The following is a 22,171-nucleotide window of genomic DNA, read 5'->3' on the forward strand; positions in this document are numbered from 1 at the left end:
ATTTCTACAAAAAATAGAAAAAAAATTAGCCAGATGTGGTGGCACACACCTGTAGTCCCAGCTTCTCGGGAGGTGGAGGTTGCAGTGAGCTGAGATTGCGCCACTGCACTCCAGCCTGGGGAACAGAGCGAGACTCCATCTCAAAAAAAAAAAAAAAAAAAAAAGAGGAAAAAATAATTTGGCAAACTCCAACATCCATTTCTGATAAAAACTCTGAGTAGTCTAGGAGTAAGAGGTCTCTTCCTTTACCTGATAAAGGGCATCTCTGTTAACCTAGAGCTTAGGTTGTAGTTAATGGCAACAGACCAAAAGCTTTCCCCCTGAGTTGAGGATCAAGGCAAGGATGTCTGCTATCACCACTTCTCTTCAACATTGTGCAACAGGTTTAGTAAGTGCGGTACAGCAGTGCAAAGAAATAAAAGGCATCTAGATTGTAAAGAGAATTAAAACTGTCTTTTTTGCAGAAAACATTGTTTATGCGGAGAACCTGGTGGTATTTACAAAAAGCTGCTAGAACTGATAAGTGAGGCTAGCAGTGTTGCGGGATAGAAGATCAATAAATAAAAGTTACTTGTATGTCTATACGTATACATATACGTAACCAGAAAGTGAAATTTTAAAATACCGCTTAGAATACCCTCTCCCAGAATTGAAAAACTATGGGATAAATCTGACCCAAAAATGTGAATGACCCTGTAGACAGAAGACTACAAAGTATTGCTGAGATAATTTTTAAAAAACCTAAAGTCGTGAAGGGGCATGCTGTGTTCATGGAGCAGAGGAGTCAGTATTGTTAATTTGCTGGTTATCCTCAAATCTATAGATTCAACACCTTCCCAATCAAGATTTGTATAAAAATTGATAAGCGGAGCATAAAATGTATATGGAGATGCAAATGGCCTAGAATAGTCAAATCAACTTTGAAAATGAGGAAAAGGTCGGAAGACTTGCACTACCTGACTTAAGCCTCATTTATAGCTGCAGTAAACAGCATGGCTTGGTGCTGGCAAAAAGAGAGAGAGACAAATACATCAATGGAGCAGAATAGGGAATCCAGAAACCGGCTGGCAAATGCTGACAAGATGAGTGTGGAAAAATGAAACTGGACTTCTCACAGTTTCTAGTGCACAGTTTATACGAATGCACGGCCAGTTCACTGGAGAAAATATACTATTTTCAACAGGTGGTTTTGAATAATTGGATAACCTATGGCAAGAAATGAACTTAAATTCATACTTTACACCATATCCAAACATTAATTCAAAATGAACCATAGTCATGAATGTAGAATGTAAAATGTAAAACTTAAAAGTTCTGGAAGAAAACATGAGAAAATTTTTGTGACTTTAGGTCAGAAAAGATTTTTAGATTGAACTCCAAAAGCATGATTCATGAAAGAAAAATATAACTTGGACTTTATAAAAATTATGAACTGTTCTTCAAAAGACACTATGAAGAGATTGAAACCACAAGCTGGGAAAGGATATTCACAATCATATAATCTGACTAAGGTCTGATAGCCAAAATATATAAAGAACTTCTTTCAGAACTTAATAAGAAAACAAAAAGTTTGTTATCAGTAGTCACTATGTTATAGACTAGTGACATTCATATGTTAAAACTCCTTAAATGAATTGTTAATTCATAGTGGGGGTGAGGTGCAAACTTTCCTTATAGGGCCAGATGGTAACTATTTTAGGAGTAGCATATGATTCTTTTTTTTTTTTTAAACCCGTTAAAATGTAAAACCTGTTCTCAGCTCATAGGCCTTTGAAAAATGGTCTGTGCTTCGAACTTGACCCAGTATGTGTGGTCACTTTCCAGCCTCTGAGTCAGAGCTGGGGAAGCCCTGTCCTCTGGCCTTGTACAGGAAGGAGGTAGGAAGTGGTGACCTTTTGAGTTTAGGTCTGAATGATTCTTCTTGATTGATTTAACAATTAACTGATTAGGAAGGTGTAGATTGAGAGGTATTTAATACGCTGAAAAATGTTTAAGAATAAAAATGTGTTTCCATTATATTTGGTGACTTTTTTGCAGTCCGTGTGACCGCCCTCGTGTCATCGAGTCTCTGAGAGGAATTGAAGTGGTCGATGTTGCTGCTGGCGGAGCCCACAGCGCCTGTGTCACAGCAGCCGGGGACCTCTACACATGGGGCAAAGGCCGCTACGGCCGGCTGGGGCACAGCGACAGTGAGGACCAGCTGAAGCCGAAGCTGGTGAGGAGGTGCCGTGCGCAGAGGCCGGAGGCTGCATGCTCCTCACTGCTGCTGTCAGATGGGGGCGGTTTGCCACCGTTGTTATGAAAAATGCTTTGGCTTCTAGAAGGCCCACTGTATTTTTGGGTGCAAGAAGTGAATAAACAGCCTTCATGGTGATGTAGGGTTGGCTCATCAAAGACGCTGATACCTCCTCCTGCGGTTTAGATGCATGTAGTTCAAATAGATGAAGGTGCTTTCTCTTTTGTCTTATAGGATTTTAGAAATCACCTCTTTGTAAAGGCTTAAAACAGGTACCCCCATAAAAAAAGAATGGCAGTGTTGTGAAGCCAGTCCTGTGGCAAGCCTTCTTGTGTTGTGCTTGGCCAACCCAAGTCCCTTTTCTCTGAAGGTGGAGGCGCTGCAGGGCCACCGTGTGGTTGACATCGCCTGTGGCAGTGGAGACGCCCAGACCCTCTGCCTCACAGATGACGACACTGTCTGGTCCTGGGGGGACGGGGACTACGGCAAGCTCGGCCGGGGAGGCAGCGATGGCTGTAAAGTGCCTATGAAGGTATTTCCCATTCTTTCCCTGCCCAGTGCTCTCCCAGCTCACCGCAGTCAGGGGCCCCCAGGGCCCCTCTGGGAAAACACAGCCTCACAGCCACCATTACTGCCCCCCGTGTGTGCTCCTTAGGAGCACTTTAAACTCCTCTTTACCTTCTTTCCAGTAAATATAATGGGTAATTGGCTAGAAAGTGTGTGGAGGGCCTAGAGGGAGTAAGGTGTTCTGTGTGCTGTGTGCATTCTCTTGAGAAGTGGATGGGATCATCCGGGCACCGTGGAGCCTCCTGGTTTATAGCATGTAGGCCTGTCTCAGAGAAGGATATCACATGGCTCACACTCTCTCAGTTTACAGTGGTGTGGAGTTGCCACGGCACGCGCTTGGGGGTGCCAGTGCTTGCTAAAGGGACTGCATCTGGGTTAGCCGGGGCCATCTGAGGTGGGTGTCCTATGAGGAGCGAGAGCAAGGCCTGCACAGCGCCTGAGTCCTGCAGTCCTGGTGGGGTCGGCGGCTCTGCTCCACTCAAGCCCGGTGGCTGCAGGCGATTTCTTATCTTTGCCAGAATGTCTTTTGCTCTTGTGAATGGGTGGCTTGTACGTGGATCAGGTCCTGCACATGCTTCTCAGTGACCTCAGTGCATGCACACCACACTGCCGTGTGTAGCCCAGGTGCTCTGCTGGGTACTTGGGAGCCTGGTGCTGCGAACCTGTCTCTGCCTGGCCTCCTCTCTCGTGGGGCTGTGGGGTTGCACGTGTGGCACAGGTGCTTCTGGAGCAGACCCTTATCAGTGGCATGTGTCAGAGGCCCCTCCTTGTGGGAAAGAGCCTGGGGTTTGCACTTCCAAGGCTGAGGATGCTGGGCATCAGAGGGGCTGGAGCAGGACGTCCCGATGCCATTGTGGTAGGGCCGGACACCAGGGCCCTACCACATTGTCTCATTTAGAGAATGAAGTCAGTTTTAATTAATTTGAGTTCAGAATTGAATATAAGAACTTACGTATGAGAGCAATCACAGAGGTCATGAGGAGCAGCTTGCGGGATAGGGAAAGTTGGCTGGCAGGTGTGCAGTGTGGAGGGTGGGTGGGGCCCAGTGCTTTTGGCCATCCCTCCCCTTGCCTGCTGCTCCTCCCCCGCGGGCCTCTGCTCTGAGAGGGCTGGGGCAGGTGAGGAGAGACACAGGGATTGCTGGAGTTTGGTGCTCCTGCACAGAGAAGCATGGTTGCGGGAGGCCATTCTGGGGAGAGGCTTGCAGGCCTCACCTGCAAAGCTCCCATTTCTGGTTCCCTTTGCTGGGTCCCACCAGGCCACAGTGTGCCAGCGGGTGTGCTGTCAGTCACGGTCCCGCCTGCCTCCTGAGAGTGCTGAGATTAAGTGGAATATGATTTTACGTTGCACTAATTATTCATCATGGGTACAAGTTTTCAGAATTCTTACTAGATTTAGTTAAATCTCAGTGTGGTTATAGCAGTCAGCAGGAGCCTTGTTGCTGTCTGTCTAATTGAACCTTTTCCCCCTCTAGATTGATTCTCTTACTGGTCTTGGAGTAGTTAAAGTGGAATGCGGATCCCAGTTTTCTGTTGCCCTTACCAAATCTGGAGCTGTTTATACCTGGTACGCAAGATTCTGTTTGTTTAAACCCACTAAAACCAGATTTTTATTGGGGTATATGCACCACCTTTTCATGGATGGGAATGTAGCTTCTGCAGCAGGCTATGGTTGTGTCCTGAACAGCAGAGGCTGCCCAGGAGGCTGGTCAGGGTGGTCAGTGAGATCACCTTGCCCCATAATTTCCATGCTTCCTTTGTGTGCAGGGGCAAAGGCGATTATCACAGGTTGGGCCATGGATCAGATGACCATGTTCGAAGGCCTCGGCAGGTCCAAGGGTTGCAGGGGAAGAAAGTCATCGCCATCGCCACTGGCTCCCTGCACTGTGTGTGCTGCACAGAGGATGGTAGGTAGGGGCTCAGTGCCGCAGGACTGAGGCCTGTGAATCTAAGAGGGTTGAGCATGAATGACATGCGCAGCCTTAAAAGGGGGCACAGGCCAGGTGTGGTGGCTCACTCCTGTTGCCCTAGCACTTTGGGAGGCTGAGGCAGGCGGATCACGAGGTCAAGAGATCGAGACCAGCCTGGCCTACACGGTAAACATCATCTCTACTAAAAATACAAAAATTAGCTGGGCATGGTGGCGCGCGCCTGTAATCTCAGCTACTCAAGAGGCTGAGGCAGGAGAATCACTTGAACCCGGGAGGTGGAGGTTGCAGTGAGCCAAGATCGTGCCATTGCACTCCAGCCTGGTGACAGAGCAAGACTGTCTCAAAAAAAAAAAAAAAAAAAAGAGGCAAAGGCTTATACTGTGTCCTGAGAATCTATCTGCAGTCAGCAGGGCTTTGGCCCTGTCATCTTCAGCCCCTGCTGTTAAACCTGTGAATGAGTTCTATTTATTACTTATTGCTGGGCTGTGCAGAACAGAGCTAGCAGCCAGCCTGAGACGTGTCCTTAGACAGACTTGCTGCAGGCTTGGCCCTCTGCTGGTGTCTGGGAACCTGGGTTTCGGGAGGGATCCCCTGTTCCCTAGGTGGTAGGTGTGGTTCACTGTGCCTGAACTGTCTGTACAAGCGACATGTTCTGTGCTGAAATCTGCTTTCCTTGGTCTGGAACTTGGTACACGCCAGGCAGGGGGTGCCTGTGTGATCAGCCCTGATGGAAACCCTGGGCCTGGAGTCTCTACCCAGCTTCCTGGCAGACATCACCTGACACAGCTCAGTGCCGGGGCAGTTAAGCTCGTCCTGTGTGGCTCCTGTGGGAGAGGACTCTGGAAGCTTGCTCCTGGTTCCCCCACTGCTTTGCCACAGGTCCCTATCCCTGTGCTGGTCTTACTCTGTGTCCTCTTGCCATAATACACTGTAACTGTGAGGAGGAGTGTATGCTGAGTCTTGTACGTCATGCTGGAGAATCAGGAGCGTGGGGCGGTCCGGGGAACCCCAACACAATGGCAAAAGGGACTTTTCAGGTCAAATGAAGTTTGTGAGTCAGCTGACTTGATGATATGGAGATTATTCTGGATTATTTAGTGGGCCCAGTGTAATCACACAGACCCTTTGATCAGAAAAGGAGGCAGAAGAGTCAGTCAGAGATGTGACTGAAGAGGTAGTAGAAAGATTTTCAAAGTCTGAGAGCTCTCTACCCTCTGTTGCTGGCTTTCGTGGAGGAACAGGGCTGGGGAATGGGGTGGCCCCTGGAAGCTGGGAATAGCTCAGCCAGCAAGGAACCTGGACCTCAGTCCCACAGAGAACTGAGCTGTGTCTGAATGAGCAAGGAAACTCTCCCCTGGGGCCTCTGGGAAGGGAGACCCATGCGGGACTTCTCACCTGCAGAGCGAAAGGATCCTAAGTGTGTGTTGTTTAAGCCAGCCGGGCCGTGGGGATGTGTTATGGCAGCAGTGAAAAACGTGGGCGCCATCTTTCATTAACATGGCCTTCGCACAAACTGTGCTCCTCGTTAAAGCCTTTGGTGAATTATATAAGCATGCACCCTTTAATCATTTCATTGAGGGAAGAGGCTCATGGATGAATGAGCAAACTTCTGTGGCCTGTAGTGGAAGGACATTGTAGTTCTTGATCCAGAACTTTTTATTTGATTTATTTAATTCTTTTAAATTTTGAGACAAATCACAGTTGGAAGCAAACCAGTTGGAAGTACATTACCTAGAACTTGCTTATCCCAGTCCACATGAGAGTGAGTTGCTGTCCTGCTGCCGCGTCCTGAGCTTTTCAGTGTGTTTCCCACAAACAGGGAGGCTCGTCCTGCCAGCCAGTTCACACTCCCCCACCCCGCCTGACGCCCATGCCCATTTGCAGCACATTGCCTGCCAGTCAGCTGGCAAGCTGTATCCTCTGTCCTGTGACACTCTCTCAGTGCCTGGCATCATCGTTTCACTTCCTCGTCTTCCTGGGCTTCTTGCAACTTGACACCAGTTATTTTGTAGCACATTCTTCTGTTTGGATTTTTTGCGATGTTTCTGCATAGATTCGGGTTGTGTGTCTTTGATCGTCACAGTTCATCCTTGCAGGTGACATGCAGTTTGTCTGCTTGCTGATGATGCTCACTACAGTTGCTTGGTTACATTGTCTGCCATGCTTTTCACTGCGAACATTCTTTATAATTAACAAGTATTTAGTAGGGACATCCTGAATCTATTTAAATATTCCTTTCTCATGCAGCTTTGAATCAATTCATGTATTTGTTTTATCTGAGTGGGAATCATGGATCCTAATGTATTCATTGGGGTATATAGTCTATTTATTTTGATGCTCTAGTTGTGCTCTCTTTGGCTGGCTCTGCCCCCTTTTTGTGTGTCCCCGTTGTCTGGGAGTACTTCCTTGCTCTGGCAGAAGAAGATGATTAGCCTCCGCTTGTTCCCGCCATGCCCCACGCCTCGAACTGGCCATTTCTCCAGGGAGCCCTGGCATCTGTGGAGGAGAATGGCCTTGAGAAGACAAGGTCTGGATGATGGGTGTGCTCATTGCTATTGAGGCGTCACCGCTCCCCAGACCTCCTCAGTGGACAAAGCCAGGGAATAGTAATGTAAACAATACCCGGGTTTATGTTTGATGTCTGTTGAAAACTGTGAGTTCCCACCAGTATCCCCAGGTCCAGTTTGGATCCACAGGGTTCATTCCAGTTTTCTCATGGCAACCTTGCAGATCCTTTCTCTTCTGGCGACTTGGCCACTCCCCCCGTGCATAACCAGCATCTCATCCTCCCCTGTGTGGCTCCTCCCCTTGCATGTGGGGCTCTTGGCTGACTCCCCTCGGAGCTAGCACCTGGGTGGAAGCCCTCCTCACTCTCACAGACTCATTCCCTATGCCCAGCTGCGTCTGCAGAGACACCCTCCTCACCTTGTGTGTGCGACACCTGCCTCGTGGCTTTAGGACCAACGTGTGGAGAGCAGGCAGGGGCAGGAGACAAGTACACTGCCCTTGACCACGCAGGCGTCACACTTTCCAGACACCCGAGGAGTCTCTCTGGATTTGACAATCCTGATGGTGTCTCCAGAGAACATGAGCCTTGTTTCCATCCTGGTCACCAGGGACCTTGCCTGAGAATATTTTCCGGTGGTATTTCTTGGTTGAGGTCCCACACGGTGCACTGAAAAGTGTGATGATTCTTGTGAATGGTGAATCTTATGTTTAGGATATGAACAGAAATCGCATGTTCTTTTTTTATGTTATTTTTTAAATTTATTTTTATTTCAACAAGTTTTTGGTGAACAGGTGGTGTTTGGTTACATGAATAAGCTCTTTAGAGGTGATGTCTGAGAGGTGGGTGCTCCCATCACCCAAGTAGTGTACACAGTACCCAATGTGTAGTCTTTTATCCCTCACTCCTCTCCTACCCTTTCCCCCGAGTCTCCAAAGTCCATTGTGTCATTCTTATGCCGTTGCATCCTCATCGCATGAGAACATATGGTTTGGTTTTCCGTTCCTGAGTTACTTTACTTAGAATAATGGTCTCTAGTCCCATCCAGGTTGTGGCAAATGCAATCATTTCATTCCTTTTTATGGCTAGTAGTATTCCATGGTGTATATATACCACATTTTCTTTATCCATTCATTGATGGATGGGCTTTGGAGCTGGTTCCATATTTGTGTAATTGCAAATTGTGCTGCTATAAACATGCGTGTGCAAGTGCTTTTTCAAATAATGACGTCTTTTCTTCTGGGTAGGTACCTAGTGGTGGGATTGCTGGATCAAATGGTACGTCTACTTTTAGTTCTTTGAGGAATCTCCACACTTTTCCATAGTGGAGCGTGGAAAATGCTTTCCATCACAACGCGTTTTCACAGATAGCTTGTTGTTAGTTTTTATCGCCCTCTAGTGGGGGAAAATCTCAATGTGTTGTACTGGTTTCTGTTCCCACCAGCAGTATAAGTGTTCCCTTTTCACCACATCCATACCAACATCTATTTTTTTTTATTCTTATTTTATTATGGCCATTCTTGCAGGAGTGAGGTGGTATCACATTGTGGTTTTGATTTTAAAAACATAGATTTTCAGGTGGATCACCAAGTCAGGAGTTCGAGACCAGCCTGACCCACATGGTGAAACCCTGTCTCTGCTAAAAATACAAAAATTAGCTGGGCATGGTGGCACGTGCCTGTGAGCCTAGCTACTCAGGAGGCTGAGGCCGGAGAATCGCTCAAACCCGGGAGGCGGAGGTTGCGGTGAGCTGAGATCGCACCACTGCATTCCAGCCTGGGCGACAAAGTGAGACTTCATCACAGTGGTTCATGCATGTAATCCCAACACTTTGGGAGATGAGGTGGGAGGATCACTTGAGCTAGGGAGGTTGAGGCTGCAGTGAACCGTGATTATGCCAGTTTACTCCAGCCTGGGCAACAGAGTGTGAGACCCTGTCTCAAAAAAAAAAGTATAAAATAAATAAAACAGACTTTTCCTTTTCTGTTTTGCATGCAAGAGCAATTTGGAATGTTAGGGATATTGCTATGTGTTTTAATATTAGATGGATTTGGGATGTTCGGGATATTGCTATCTGTTCTAATATCATTCTGATGGAGAACTGCTGCTGTTCATGCCTAGTCCTGAGAACTAACACTGTTGGAGGCTTAAGACCAGAGTTGTGTGTCTCTCACTAGAAGAGGCCTGGTGGCCAACAGGGGCTGTGGAGAGTCCTGGGAAGTACACTCGCCTCTTTGGATGTGTAATTAGCATGTATTCATGTTTAGGTCATACATAAAGCAGACTTTCATGTCTAGGTCATATGTAAAGTTGACAACTAGGTCAACACCAGCTGAAGGGCAGGGAGCGTTGGTGCTGTGTGTGGTGGGAAGACACTGGCAGCCATGCGTTTGTTGGCCCTAGTATACAGGTTCTGATTCTAAATTCACTTCATTCAGGTGAGGTTTATACATGGGGCGACAATGATGAGGGACAACTGGGAGACGGAACCACCAATGCCATCCAGAGGCCTCGGTTGGTAGCTGCCCTTCAGGGTAAGAAGGTCAACCGTGTGGCCTGTGGCTCAGCACATACCCTCGCCTGGTCGACCAGCAAGCCCGCCAGTGCTGGCAAACTCCCTGCACAGGTGAGTCCGGGCAGGTTGGGTGGGTCGGGGGCAAGCAAAGTGTGCTCCTGTCACATGCTGCATCCTGTCGTTGTGTGTTTACAGAGGCTTCTTGGTGAAAATAATTCAGGCTCAGTAAATGTTAACCACACAGTGGTTTAAGAACCTTGATATTTGGCTGGTTGCGGTGGCTCACGCCTGTAATCCCAACACTTTGGGAGGCCAAGGTGGGCGGATTGCTTGAACTCAGGAGTTCAGGACCAGCCTGGACAACATAGCAAAACCCTGTCTCTACAAAATTAGCCAGGCATAGTGGCATGCACCTGTAGTCCCAGCTACCTGGGAGGCTGAGGGCTGAGGTGGGAGGATCACTTGAGTCTGAAAGGTCCAAGCTGCAGTGATTGCACCACTGCTCTCTTACTTGGGTGACAGAGTGAGACCCTGTCTCAAAAGAACCTTAATGTTCATGCCAGCCAATATTCTGTGTGTACAGTGTGTATCACCTTCTATATCTTATAACCCACACCAAACTGTTCCACACCAAACTGTTCTGCTAGTACATGCCTCACATTTCTTAGTAAATTTATTTGTATAGACTAATTTTTTTTACAGTCAAACTGGACAGAATATTATTTTAAAAGCAGCACAGTGAGGTTGTGCAAACCAAACTCAGACACCATAGTGCTTCTCTGTTTTTGAAACAATTGTTTTCAGAATCCTTAATGGATGCCACACTGGCCCCCGTGTGCCTTTGGTGCCTGAGGGGCTGAAGGCCATTTCTGTGTTCTAGGTCCCCATGGAGTACAATCACCTGCAGGAGATCCCCATCATTGCGCTGAGGAACCGTCTGCTGCTGCTGCACCATCTCTCCGAGCTCTTCTGCCCCTGCATCCCCATGTTCGACCTGGAAGGCTCGCTCGACGAAACTGGACTTGGGCCTTCTGTTGGGTTCGACACTCTCCGAGGAATTCTGATATCCCAGGGAAAGGTATTCAAGTGGCAATCTTTGCTCTAGGGGAAACTGGTGTCTTCAGTACATGTAACCCAATAGAATTCCTATACTGGGAATAGAACACATAGAATACAGCTCATTCAGCAAATGTTCACGGAATGCCTCCTGCATGCCAGGCTCTGTTCTGGGTACTTTATATCAATGAGAAAACAGACAAAAATCTGTTCCCTTTTGGAGTTTATATTAAAAACAAACAGTAAGATGCTGCATCTCTCCTTCATAATCTCTGCCTCTCACTGCTCCAGAAGGATGAGGTGGGGCCTTCATAAACTAAGCCTTTGTTCCTGCGGTCCTTCTCTGCCTGCCTGGCCTTGTGGCTATGGCAAGTCCCCACTGACACAGGAAGGCCGGCGATTGGGCTGTTTCTCTCAGGATGTCCAGCAGAGGGGGCCAGGAGTCACAGATATATCACCTCGAAGGTCCATGCCTGAATGTGTAGAGATTGCTGGCCAAGTGAGAATTAACAGGTGGTGAATAATACAGTCATGAGTGAAGGCATCTGAAAGTCACCAGGCAGGTTTTGACCTGTAGATGTTGCTAATAGTTGGAGCTTTCTAGAAGTTGGGTTAGTTTCTGGCAAGCAGCTTGACAAGATGATCTCGAAGGGGCTAATTACCATACGGTAGGGGCATCTCTGTATAGGGAAAAGTTATAGAATTGGATTGAGGACCACTAATCTTGATTGTGATTCTCTAATGTATTTTGTTGTCGAATATTATGGCCCATTCTTAGTGATTTAATAAAATTGCAATGTTTTGGAGTCCTGTCCCAGCAGGTTACTTTTTAAAGACCGGCTTTGTTTCCACTTGGCTAGAACGATTTCTGCTGAACAGGACTGGTACATTCATTTTACTTTCACGTGTGCCTGAGGGTGGAAGTGGTCAGGCTTGTGTTTAATGGAAAGACCATCTCTCTGATGAGAGAGGCAGAAGAAATGTTGGGCAGGTAAAATGGATAGGAAACATAATTTCAATTACTGTTCAATAATAAAAAGTAGCAAACGATTAATTTTACCTTCTTTTTTTAATCCTTCAAAGTGGTGATGATAATAGGCAGCACAGAGGAAAAAAACCTTTCTTTGTAGGGAGAAAAAAAGTGAGAGGCAGGGCACGTCCCACCTGGCCCTGTGCGAGCGTTGTGCAGGCTGTGAGCGGGGCACGGGTGGGAGCTGGTGTGTGGTAGGGGAGCGGTGGGCAGCAGCATCTGGCACCTGCTGGGGCTGCAGGAGAGCAGGGGAGTGCTGAGGGCGTCTGAAAGGTACCTCTGGTCAGGGAATGTGTAGGCAGCCTCGGTTCTGGTCCTGGTTATGGTGAGGATCGGCCTCAGAGAGTGGGTGTTACTACTCCTGGTCCAGAGCACCAAAATGGACTCTCCAGGAAGGTGGGCGGGCTGGTGACTGGGAGGAGAGGGGAGTGCTCCTGTGGAGGGAGAGCTGCCCTGAGGTCCAGGCAGGGCCTCTGGGAGCAGGATGAGTCTGGGCTATGCGAGAGGCATGGGGCTGGGGTGCCGCCAGGATACCCTTTCTGGGTCTCCTCTGGCGCTTGGGGCCCTCACCTCCTGCCTTCAGGGCTTGGAGTTCTTAGGCTTTGAGCTGGGCAAGGGCTCAGCCTCCACTGAGGGACCCTTGTGCTCCCACAGCCCACCCCTAACCGAAAGAAGGCACAATTGCCTACTTGGCCAAGAGAGCTGAGACCCCTGCTGACCTGTCTCATCCCTTTCCACTGGCACGGCTGCGTGCTGCATCCTCTGCCCTTTCCCCACGGGCATGGCCGACCTGCTCCCTCCTGGGGAACGGCTGGGTCCTCACTGTGGTGCTGATGTTTGGCCACGCCCTGCTGTCTTCACCCCAGGCACTCCCGATTTCTTTTAGTGTGATCACAGCCAGGACCTTGTTCCCCTCCCTGGTCTGTCTTTTCTGTCCCGATCCAAGGTCTAGCTGGCTCCACGGTGCTCCCTGGCCCCGTGGCTGCTGTATGGCAGTCAGTGGTTTAACATCAATCCCTGCCACTGGTGGACTTGTTTGGCAGGGAAACCTTGACTTCAAGACCTGAGTCAGAGCAGGTGCTTGCCAGGCCCAGCCCTCCCTGTTCTGTGCCCTGTGTGTGCTGGGCTCTTCCAGCCTCCGGAACGCTGCTGGGTGGAGGTAGTTTCCTGAGGGAACTGCCTCTTGCCTGGCCATTGGCACTACCTGCCTGGCCGTCTGTCCCTGTGTGCTTCGGGGCCAGCCTGTTCCCCTGCACCCTCACAACTTGAGAAAAGGGAACTGGCAGTTTTCTGTCCTTAAGAAGGTCTTCAACACAGATTTTAAACAAAACTATGTGATGATTTCTTCAGGAGTGATGCTTTCCATATCAGATTCTAAATTTTGTCTGTTTGATGTGTTTTAGGAGGCGGCTTTCCGGAAAGTAGTACAAGCAACTATGGTACGCGACCGTCAGCATGGCCCCGTTGTGGAGCTGAACCGCATCCAGGTAGCACATGGAGATTACTCTCCAAGTCTGACAGCCTTAGAAGTGATGCTTTCGTGGGTACCTGGGCTGGGACGAAAGCGCTGGTAGCCTGCCATCCTGTGCACCCCAACTTTAAAGAGCAGGTGCCACCTTCCTTTTTGTGGGCTTCCTGTATGTGATGTGCTGGGGCTTCCAGGAATGTCAGTGTGTTTCTTTATACAGAAGTAATGAAGATTTATGTCAGATAGTCCAAAAGCACAAACACAGGTCAGCAAGAATGGGGAAAATAAAATCAGCCCTCTTCCCACTGCATGATGATAACCGCTGCTGTTACATTGGGAGGTGTGTGTCTATTTGTTACAGCCAAAGCAGGATCACTGCCTTTTGAAATTTGCTGCTCTCCTGCCTGCCATGGAATAGGGTCCTGTGGGGCTGCTTGTGTTTGGCAGCTGCCTGCAGCCTGCTCCTCTCTTGCAGGGGTGTGTCCTGGTTTACTCTGTCAGATTTCTCTGATGGTGCTGGGGGGCCGTGCCCACTTTTCTGTGGTACAGGCAGGGCTATCTGGGTGTATCTTCGGTCACCCCTTTTGTTAAGTTCTGAGAAGTGGAGTGGGTCAGAGGCCCAGTGACAATTTGATGATACATCCGATTATAGGTTATAACAGTTCATGTTCCCACCATCCTCACACCCTCCCCACCACTGGTAGTTTTCTTTGCCAATTTCATAGGCCAGAATTACTAACACTGTCTCATGGGTAGTAATCAAAGAAACGACAAGTAGACCATTTCTAAATGTATACTGCTTCAAGTGTATATAAACTCACAGTTAAAAACAATTAATTAAAAACAAAGAGAAGCCTCGGCCCCTGATGATGATAGCGTGCAGAACTTGACATTTAATGCTCAAATGAAACTGGCCTCGCCTCTTGGATCAGACACAGAGAGCCATGAAGAACAAATTCTTTGTTCCTGTACCTTTGTATTAACACATGATTTTTACCCTGATGTTGATTACAAGACTAGAAATGTTTTCAGAGTTATACTTGGGGGCATTTTGAATTAAGACACGAAACTCTTGTCCTTTGTTGGACAGCTCATGTGACCACATTGATGGAGCTGGTCTCTTCACTGACGTCAGAGTGTTTAATGCTAAGCTGTACGTCAGTCACGTCCTCACATAAATAGGTTGTTTAACTAGGTTCATAAAAAAGCTTTTATTTCCCTACCTTGGACGATGGCTTCAGTTTGCTGTGCATCATAAACATTATAGCTTGTAGGCAAGGCCAGCTGATGGCTTCTGTGTTGTCTAACCCCCGCGATTGAGTGCACCTTGACTTGCACCTCCCTCAAAACCGCACGCAGACTTTTTGGGCCAGGGGCTCTCAGGGTGGGTATTCAAGCCTGGGGGGCTCTGGGAATCAGTGAAGTTTTGATAAACTAGGATGCAGGTTAGGCACCCTTGTTTCTGTCTTTGTATCATCTGAAATTTTTAAGAAGTCATTACATGCTGAGCACCTCTTTCTTACTCATCTTGCTATCCCCAGCTTGTGTTACAAAAACGTTCAGTATGCAATTGAAAAAACAAACTGGGTAAATGGCAAACAAATTTATATTAGTCGTTGGTGGTGGCTCATGCCTGTAATCCCAGCACTTTGGGAGGCTGACGTGGATGGATTGCTGGAGCCTAGGAGTCTGAGACCATCCTGGGCAACATGATGAAACCCCGTCTCTACAAAAAATACAAAAATTAGCCTTATGTGGTGGTGGGTGCCTGTAGTCCCAGCTACTTGGGAGGCTGAGGCAGGAGGATTGCTTGAGCCTGGGAGGCAGAGGTTGTAGTGAGCTGAGATCATACCAGTGTACTGCAGTCTGGGCGACAGAGCCAGACACTGTCTCAAAGCAAACAAAAAACGACAACTTATATCAGGCCTTTTTTTTTTTTTTTTTTTTTTGAGAGGGAGTCTTGTTCTGTCGCCCAGCCTGGAGTACAGTGGTGCGATCTTGGCTCACTGCAACCTCCACCTCCCAGGCTCAAGCAATTCTCTTGCCTCACCCTCCTGAGTAGCTGAGATTACAGGCGTGTGCCACCATGCCAGGCTAATTTTTTTTTTTGTATTTTTAGTAGAGACAATTTCACCATGTTGGCCAGGCTGGTCCCAAACTCCTGACTGCAGGTGATCCACTCGCCTCAGCCTCCCAAAGTGCTGTAGGCATGAGCCACCGCACCCAGCCTTTTTTGTATTTTTAGTGGCGACAGGGTTTCACTGTGTTGGCCAGGCTGGTCCTGAACTCCTGACCTCAGGTGATCCACTCACCTCAGCCTCCCAAAGTGCTGGTATTATAGGCGTGAGCCACCGTGCGTGGTGTCAGGCCTTCTTAAGAATCAGATAAACACCCTTCAGCCTAGTGTGCAATGTGGATTGACGTCTGGGGGCTGCTCTGGCTCAGCCACGGCCCCGGGTGCCAGAGGTGGCTCCTTCCCGTTCAGGGTAGCATGCCCCTCCCAAAGCGAGGAAATTTTCTACAGATGTAGAAATAGAAGTGATTTTCTGCCTAAAAATGAACATGGAGAAAAACATTGTTTGAATTCAGGGTGTGCACAGGACACCAGCACGGAGCCAGGAAGGCTGCACAGGCGCCTCCAACCCGCCACCCCATGGCCACGATGATGGGCTCAGGGACACGCCTCCCAAGAGGATGCCATGGGAGGGACTCTCACAGCTGTCTGGATAGTTTCAGAGACTCCAGAACACAGGTCATCTTACTGGAAGGTTTTGTTTGTTGGGAATTTTATTTAGTTTTATAGCAGGATCTGAACATCACTACATAAAAACTTTTTTATACTTAAAAATTTATTACAGAGTTATTGCATGCACATTTCTGAAAATTTAGGGAATTCAGATTAAAGACAGTTAAAATCATCTGTGTTTCTATTGAGCAGAGAAAGTGCTGTCCCGCAGGAGCCTGTCTGCCTCCAGCCTTATGGCTGCTGTTTTCTGCAGCCTCTGAGTGCAGACAGCCTCTACTAGTGGGTGTCGTCGTGGAGGAGAGGCAGCCCCGTGGGCTTCGGGGAGCTGGGTGCACCTCTCCTCTCACACAGCCGCCGTGACATAGGGCATGTCCTGTTCTTTTCTTGTAGCCTAGTCTCCTCTGGGCATGATGGAGCCTTAACAAGCTGCCGCGAGTTTCCAGGAACTCACGTCTGTGAACACTAGCCGTGTGTGTGGCACGCAGACAAGTTCATTCTACAGGCAACTGTGGCTCCTGTCATTCTTCTTGTAATTTTAGTCTTGGTTATGGCAGCCTGCGCTGTAAGCTGTTTAAACTCAACTTTATGTGAGCTAAAGGTGAAGAGAGCTTCACTGAAGGAGTCATCAAAATACACTCTCAGGACCATTTTTTCTTCAATTTTTCTTTTTGACATCCTTCCAGACTGGGCTTCCCAGATGATTCTGATGCACAGCCTCAGCCACCTGCCCTCCGATGTGTCGAGGTCCTGCTGCGGCGGGACCCTAGGGCTCCTGCCCTGATGTCTTTGGGAATTGGAGTCCCCTGAGCCTTTAGCAATTGTAGCTTAGGATGAGAAGGATGGGCAGGGAGAGTGACTGCCTGTGTTGGGGAGGCTGAGTGGCCCCAAGGCTTGGAAATAGGATGGGTGGAAGCAGATGTGGGGAAGGGCTGGTCCTGGCTGAGGCACTCACTCACTGTGTCTGCTTCAGTCTCAGGGGCATTGGGTTGAATCTTTGAGTGCCGGTAGTCTGTTCTGGTCTGCTGGGGGAGCTGCTTTTGGAGTTCCTGGTGTCTTATTTCATGAGGTCGTGGCAAGATGGTGAAGTAGCAGCAGTGCATAGGGTGTGAGGATGGTCCGTGCCAGGGTGGTGCTGCCGGGCCGCAGCTGTGGACGTGGTGGTGGTGTGTGTCGTGTTGGAAGGTGTGTTTGTTCAGACACACTAGTCCTGGGGGCTGCTGGGCACATCACTGGCGACATGCCCAATGGGGTGAGGCAGTGGTCTCGGGTGTCCACAGTCGAGCGCCCCAGACGGCAGGGTCTGCCTGGCGTCCACACAAGCAGGTGTGTGACCAGGGAGGGGCCCATGCACGGTGCCTCCTCCTCATGCACTCGCCAGTGCCGCATGTCCCCAACTGTGTGCTTCCTGCCGCGGCAGCGGCCTCACGCTTGCTTGCTTCCTCCTCTCCAGGTCAAACGATCAAGGAGCAAAGGCGGGCTGGCCGGCCCCGACGGCACCAAGTCTGTCTTTGGGCAGATGTGTGCTAAGATGAGCTCGTTTGGTCCTGACAGCCTCCTCCTTCCTCACCGTGTCTGGAAAGTCAAGTTTGTGGGTGAGAACTTGCCATGTGCTGGAGCACCTGTGTCCCCGGCAGTGGTCGCCTGAGCCCACAGGGAGCACAGAGGCCACATGGTGTGGGAGCGTTGGGGCTCTTTACACAGGACTGTGTGAGGGGACTTCGAGTGGCTGCTTCTCCCCTGCAGGTGAATCTGTGGATGACTGTGGGGGCGGCTACAGCGAGTCCATAGCTGAGATCTGTGAGGAGCTGCAGAACGGACTCACGCCCCTGCTGATCGTGACACCCAACGGGAGGGATGAGTCTGGGGCCAACCGAGACTGCTACCTGCTCAGCCCGGCCGCCAGAGCACCCGTGCACAGCAGCATGTTCCGCTTCCTGGGTGAGCTTCTCGGCCGCTTGAGACTGTGTCGCTGTGGCCTGTGCCTGCTCTTGAGTTAAAGTGTACCATCTGTTTGAGGAGTGACAGTAGATATCTTGAATATCTGCTTTTAGTTTTTGAGACTGTTACCAATAAAAATGACTTTTAGGGTGAGGCACGGTGGCTCACGCCTATAATCCTAGCACTTTGGGAGGCTGAGGCGGGCAGATTGCCTGAGGTCAGGAGTTCGAGACCAGCCTGACCAATGTGGTGAAACCTCGTCTCTAGTAAAAATACAAAAAAAATTAGCTGGCTGTGGTGGCATGCACCTGTAGTCCCAGCTACTCAGGAGGGTGAGGCAGGAGAATTGCTTGAACCCGGGAGGCGGAGGTTGCAGTGAGCTGAGATCGTACCATTGCACTCCAGCCTGGGCGACACTCTGTATCAAAAAAAAAAAAAAAAAGAAAAAGAAAAGACTTTTAATATTGATGGTGCCTTTCACCAACATTGTGGAAGCGAACGAGGTGCTGTTGACTTCCGTGCCTAGCATTGAGGGCCTGACAGTGGTGGACCGTCGGAAGCTCTGTGCACAGCTGCAGGCACTGGCAGAGCCAGCCCCGGCCACGTGCTGAGGACTGGATACTGCCTCGGGTACTCAGAAGATGGGAGATTCTGTTTCTGCATCTTCAATGTTTATCTGAGACTTGGGATCAGAGTGGGGTGAGGTCTTCGCCATTGGCCAGTCCCTCCTTCCTGTCCCACTGAGGGTGTGCAGCGTGTCCTCAGCTGTGCGTCCCACCACAGCCAGCACCTCCTGGGCAGGGCTATAGCTCCCTGGAGGACACTCCTGTGGGGAAGTTCCAGCTCTTTGCTGTCATAAGAAGAAGAATTGGCCACTGTGTGGCTTAAACTAGTGTGCGTGCAGAAAGGATGTGAAGAGTTAGAGGCTTTTAGGCACAAAAGGATAGATTTAGAGCAGGACAGGCGGTCTTGAGGAAGGGCCTAGACCTATGATTTGGGTGTTGCTGCTTCAGAAGGCTCTGAGTCCTCAGTGTGGAGCTGCTGTCAGTGGCATGTGTGAGTGAGCGGGAAGTTTTGTCATCCTTTTCAAGTGTCCTCTGTCACTTGTGTCCTGAATGATCAGGTGTGTTGCTGGGCATTGCCATCCGAACCGGGAGTCCCCTGAGCCTCAACCTTGCCGAGCCTGTCTGGAAGCAGCTGGCTGGGATGAGCCTCACCATCGCGGACCTCAGTGAGGTAACTCCCTGGGGCGGCAGGCGGGGCCTCCAGGGTCTTGTTAACAGGCACAGTCTGTTCTGCGGGTCTGGTCAGGCTGTGAACTCTGGCCTAATCTCAGTGCCCAGGTGACGCAGAGGCTGTTGGCTGTGGACCACCTTTGAGTAGCAAAAAAAAAAAAAAAAAATAGACCATCTATTTTCTGGTGTTTTGTAACATACACTGTCTTGTCAGATAAGGAAGCTCACTGCCTCCCCTGTGAAGAAGCTGAGCTTTTGGGCAGCTGGGGGCCGTGAGTCAGGCTTGCACGGGAGGCTCTGTCCTGGGACGACCACAGCCAGCTCATTCCCCGTGGCTGTGTTGTGCCTCGGCTGCAGGGAGGGAACCCTTGCTAGCCAGTTGCTGTAACTTTCTCGGTGGTTAGTTTCAAGCATTTGGCTGAATTGTGAATTCTTCGTTCAGCTCCTTGGGTGAAGTACTCTCTCGTTGCTCCTCTTATATCTTGGTGTGTGCCGTGCACTTGCAGCCTCGAGATGCACTTGAGGCTGACCCTGGTTCCTGCTTGACAGAGTGTGCTGGGTGGACTGGAGTCTGGGATGGAGATGAGCCGTGAGTCGACACATGGGCTTTCTTTTTCTCCTTAAAAGGTTGATAAGGATTTTATTCCTGGACTCATGTACATCCGAGACAATGAAGCCACCTCAGAGGAGTTTGAAGCCATGAGCCTGCCCTTCACAGTGCCAAGTGCCAGTGGCCAGGACATTCAGTTGAGCTCCAAGCACACGCACATCACCCTGGACAACCGCGCGGAGTACGTGCGGCTGGCGATAAACTATAGGTTGGTGGTCATCTGTCTCTGTTGCATTGACATAAATAGCAAAAGTAGCAGAACGTGGTTGTGTGGACATGTGTGTTTTTCAGGAGTGTCATACACAGTAAAGTAATGGATTTGGCTCCAACTATTGCTGATCTGTGGGTATAAAGCTTATTTTGTGATCAGGGTCGGTATTTATTACTCTGACATTCTTGGCTCTAACCAGAATACCAAGATCAACAAAATCCACCCATTTGGGTCACTGCACCTGGAGAGGCCATAGTTTTTGCCCCTGTGTGCTTTCTTTGTTGGCTTCCCTGGGACAGGGCTGTATCTGGGGCTGTCTCAACCCCCTCCAGGCTGCTTGAGTGACACAGAGCAGCCTTTGCCAGGTGTCCAGGTGTGACTGTGCCCAGTCCTTTGGGTGCCGTGATTCAGGCTTGGCAGGTCATTACCACCACCCACAGCTTCCACTGCTTGTCCCATGTCCCCTGGAAGCACCTGAGAGTGTCTGGGTGAGGCCCCGTGTGGCAGGTGGGCCCTGTGGGCTCTGGTGGGGGTAGTCCTGGCAGGTGTCCTGGGCGGTGCTGTCCCCCGTATCGTGTCTGCTGTGGGTCAGCACAGTGTCTCGGGCCTGGGGCGGATGCACATGTGTTTCCCCTCTTGGTGCTGGCTTCTCCTGGGGTGTCCTGTGGGTACTGAGAGTGGCGTCTTGGGGTGTGCATAGCTGTAGGTGGTCATTAGGCCGTACCCTGTCGGCTGGACGAGATGAGCCCAGTGTCAGGAGAAGCTCTGCAGTGCCGAGCTGCTAAGCATGCTCATGCCATCTGGAGCTGCTCCCTCTGTTCTCCCAGCTGGGACGTGTGCGGCCACAGTGCTGCATGCCAAGGCTTGGTGTGAGCAGCATAAAGTCAGTGTCACTGAAGACAGAAGTGTAAAGTGAGCTTTTTCTTCCAGACTCCATGAATTTGATGAGCAGGTGGCTGCTGTTCGGGAAGGAATGGCCCGCGTTGTGCCTGTCCCCCTCCTCTCTCTGTTCACCGGCTACGAACTGGAGACGATGGTATGCCGACCCCCAGGTGGGGCTGCCCTGCAGCTGCCTTTTGCCTGCTGACCCACAAATCAGTGACAGCAGTCAGAGTCAGAACCTTGCCCTGTGTGTTGACTGAAGGGAGTGCACTCTGAGCGCGTCCCTCCACCCGCCTGCAGGAGGCTGTGTGTGGGCCCACCCAGAGCCCCCAGACCTTTCCCCACCCCAAACAGGCCTTGGTGTAGAGAGGGAGCGTGACGGAGTCTTGCGGAAATGCCAGGGTGGGAAGCATCACGCGGCCCTGACAGACATCCTCCCGCAGGTATGTGGCAGCCCTGACATCCCGCTGCACCTTCTCAAGTCGGTGGCCACCTATAAAGGCATCGAGCCTTCCGCATCGCTGATCCAGTGGTTCTGGGAGGTGATGGAGTCCTTCTCCAACACAGAGCGCTCTCTTTTCCTTCGCTTCGTCTGGGGCCGGACGAGGCTACCCAGGACCATCGCCGACTTCCGGGGCCGAGACTTCGTCATCCAGGTAGGCTCCTGGCTGGGCTTGCCAGCCCTGGGCTGATGTCGGCCGACAGTGGCTGGCTCCTCACCCACAGTCCTGCAGCACATGGAAAACGGGCCTCTTGAGTCTTTACAGAAATGAAAATGGAAAACATCGAACTTCTCTGATATGAAGGCTCAAAATGTTATGATTATGTGTTTTGGGTACCATTACCTATTTTTTAAAAATGTATCTGGCCATCCCCAGAATACATCACTGCTGTGTCAGCCTGCTCTAGATTTCAAACACACGTAAAGCACTCATTCAGTTATCTGGTCGAATTAGGTGAGTCACTAAGTAACATGCTACATACCAAGAAAAACGAGGCCGCTCGTTGGATTGAGAACAAGGGTTTTGCTTTGGGTTCCAACTCTGTGGGCCGGTGGTCAGAAACAAGCTCAATGGACCTGCCGGGTCACTGAGAGGGGATGGCCTAATGCCCCCACTCTCTGTTGGGACCGTAACAGCAGTGCCTGGGCGGATGGATCGATGGGGTCCACTGTTCCCAGCATGTGTCCAGCACAGCCTGACCTGCATCTCTGCCAGGGTTAGAAAAGTGGCCGTCTTTCA

The 22,171-nt window shown here is 50.0% G+C and overlaps 1 protein-coding gene across 13 annotated transcripts in view; it reads left to right on the forward strand.

Moving 5' to 3' along the window:
* The window catches only part of HERC2 (HECT and RLD domain containing E3 ubiquitin protein ligase 2), a 209,997-nt gene that overhangs the window by 186,385 nt on the left and 1,441 nt on the right, over positions 1 to 22,171 (forward strand). For 12 of the 13 annotated variants that reach the window (XM_054667265.2, XM_063794445.1, XM_063794448.1 and 9 more), the window contains 13 exons: positions 2,038 to 2,215; positions 2,607 to 2,768; positions 4,278 to 4,369; positions 4,570 to 4,709; positions 9,678 to 9,865; positions 10,635 to 10,832; positions 13,244 to 13,327; positions 17,505 to 17,646; positions 17,798 to 17,992; positions 19,116 to 19,228; positions 19,855 to 20,045; positions 20,979 to 21,084; positions 21,374 to 21,586. In XM_054667265.2, coding sequence (XP_054523240.1) covers positions 2,038 to 2,215; positions 2,607 to 2,768; positions 4,278 to 4,369; positions 4,570 to 4,709; positions 9,678 to 9,865; positions 10,635 to 10,832; positions 13,244 to 13,327; positions 17,505 to 17,646; positions 17,798 to 17,992; positions 19,116 to 19,228; positions 19,855 to 20,045; positions 20,979 to 21,084; positions 21,374 to 21,586 — 2,002 coding nt within the window. The remainder of the gene's footprint in view (positions 1 to 2,037; positions 2,216 to 2,606; positions 2,769 to 4,277; positions 4,370 to 4,569; positions 4,710 to 9,677; positions 9,866 to 10,634; positions 10,833 to 13,243; positions 13,328 to 17,504; positions 17,647 to 17,797; positions 17,993 to 19,115; positions 19,229 to 19,854; positions 20,046 to 20,978; positions 21,085 to 21,373; positions 21,587 to 22,171) is intronic. The other variant, XR_010151567.1, reaches the window with a different exon arrangement.

The sequence above is a fragment of the Pan troglodytes genome, chromosome 16 (assembly GCF_028858775.2).
Source record: "Pan troglodytes isolate AG18354 chromosome 16, NHGRI_mPanTro3-v2.0_pri, whole genome shotgun sequence".
Classification (NCBI taxonomy): Eukaryota; Metazoa; Chordata; class Mammalia; order Primates; family Hominidae; genus Pan; species Pan troglodytes.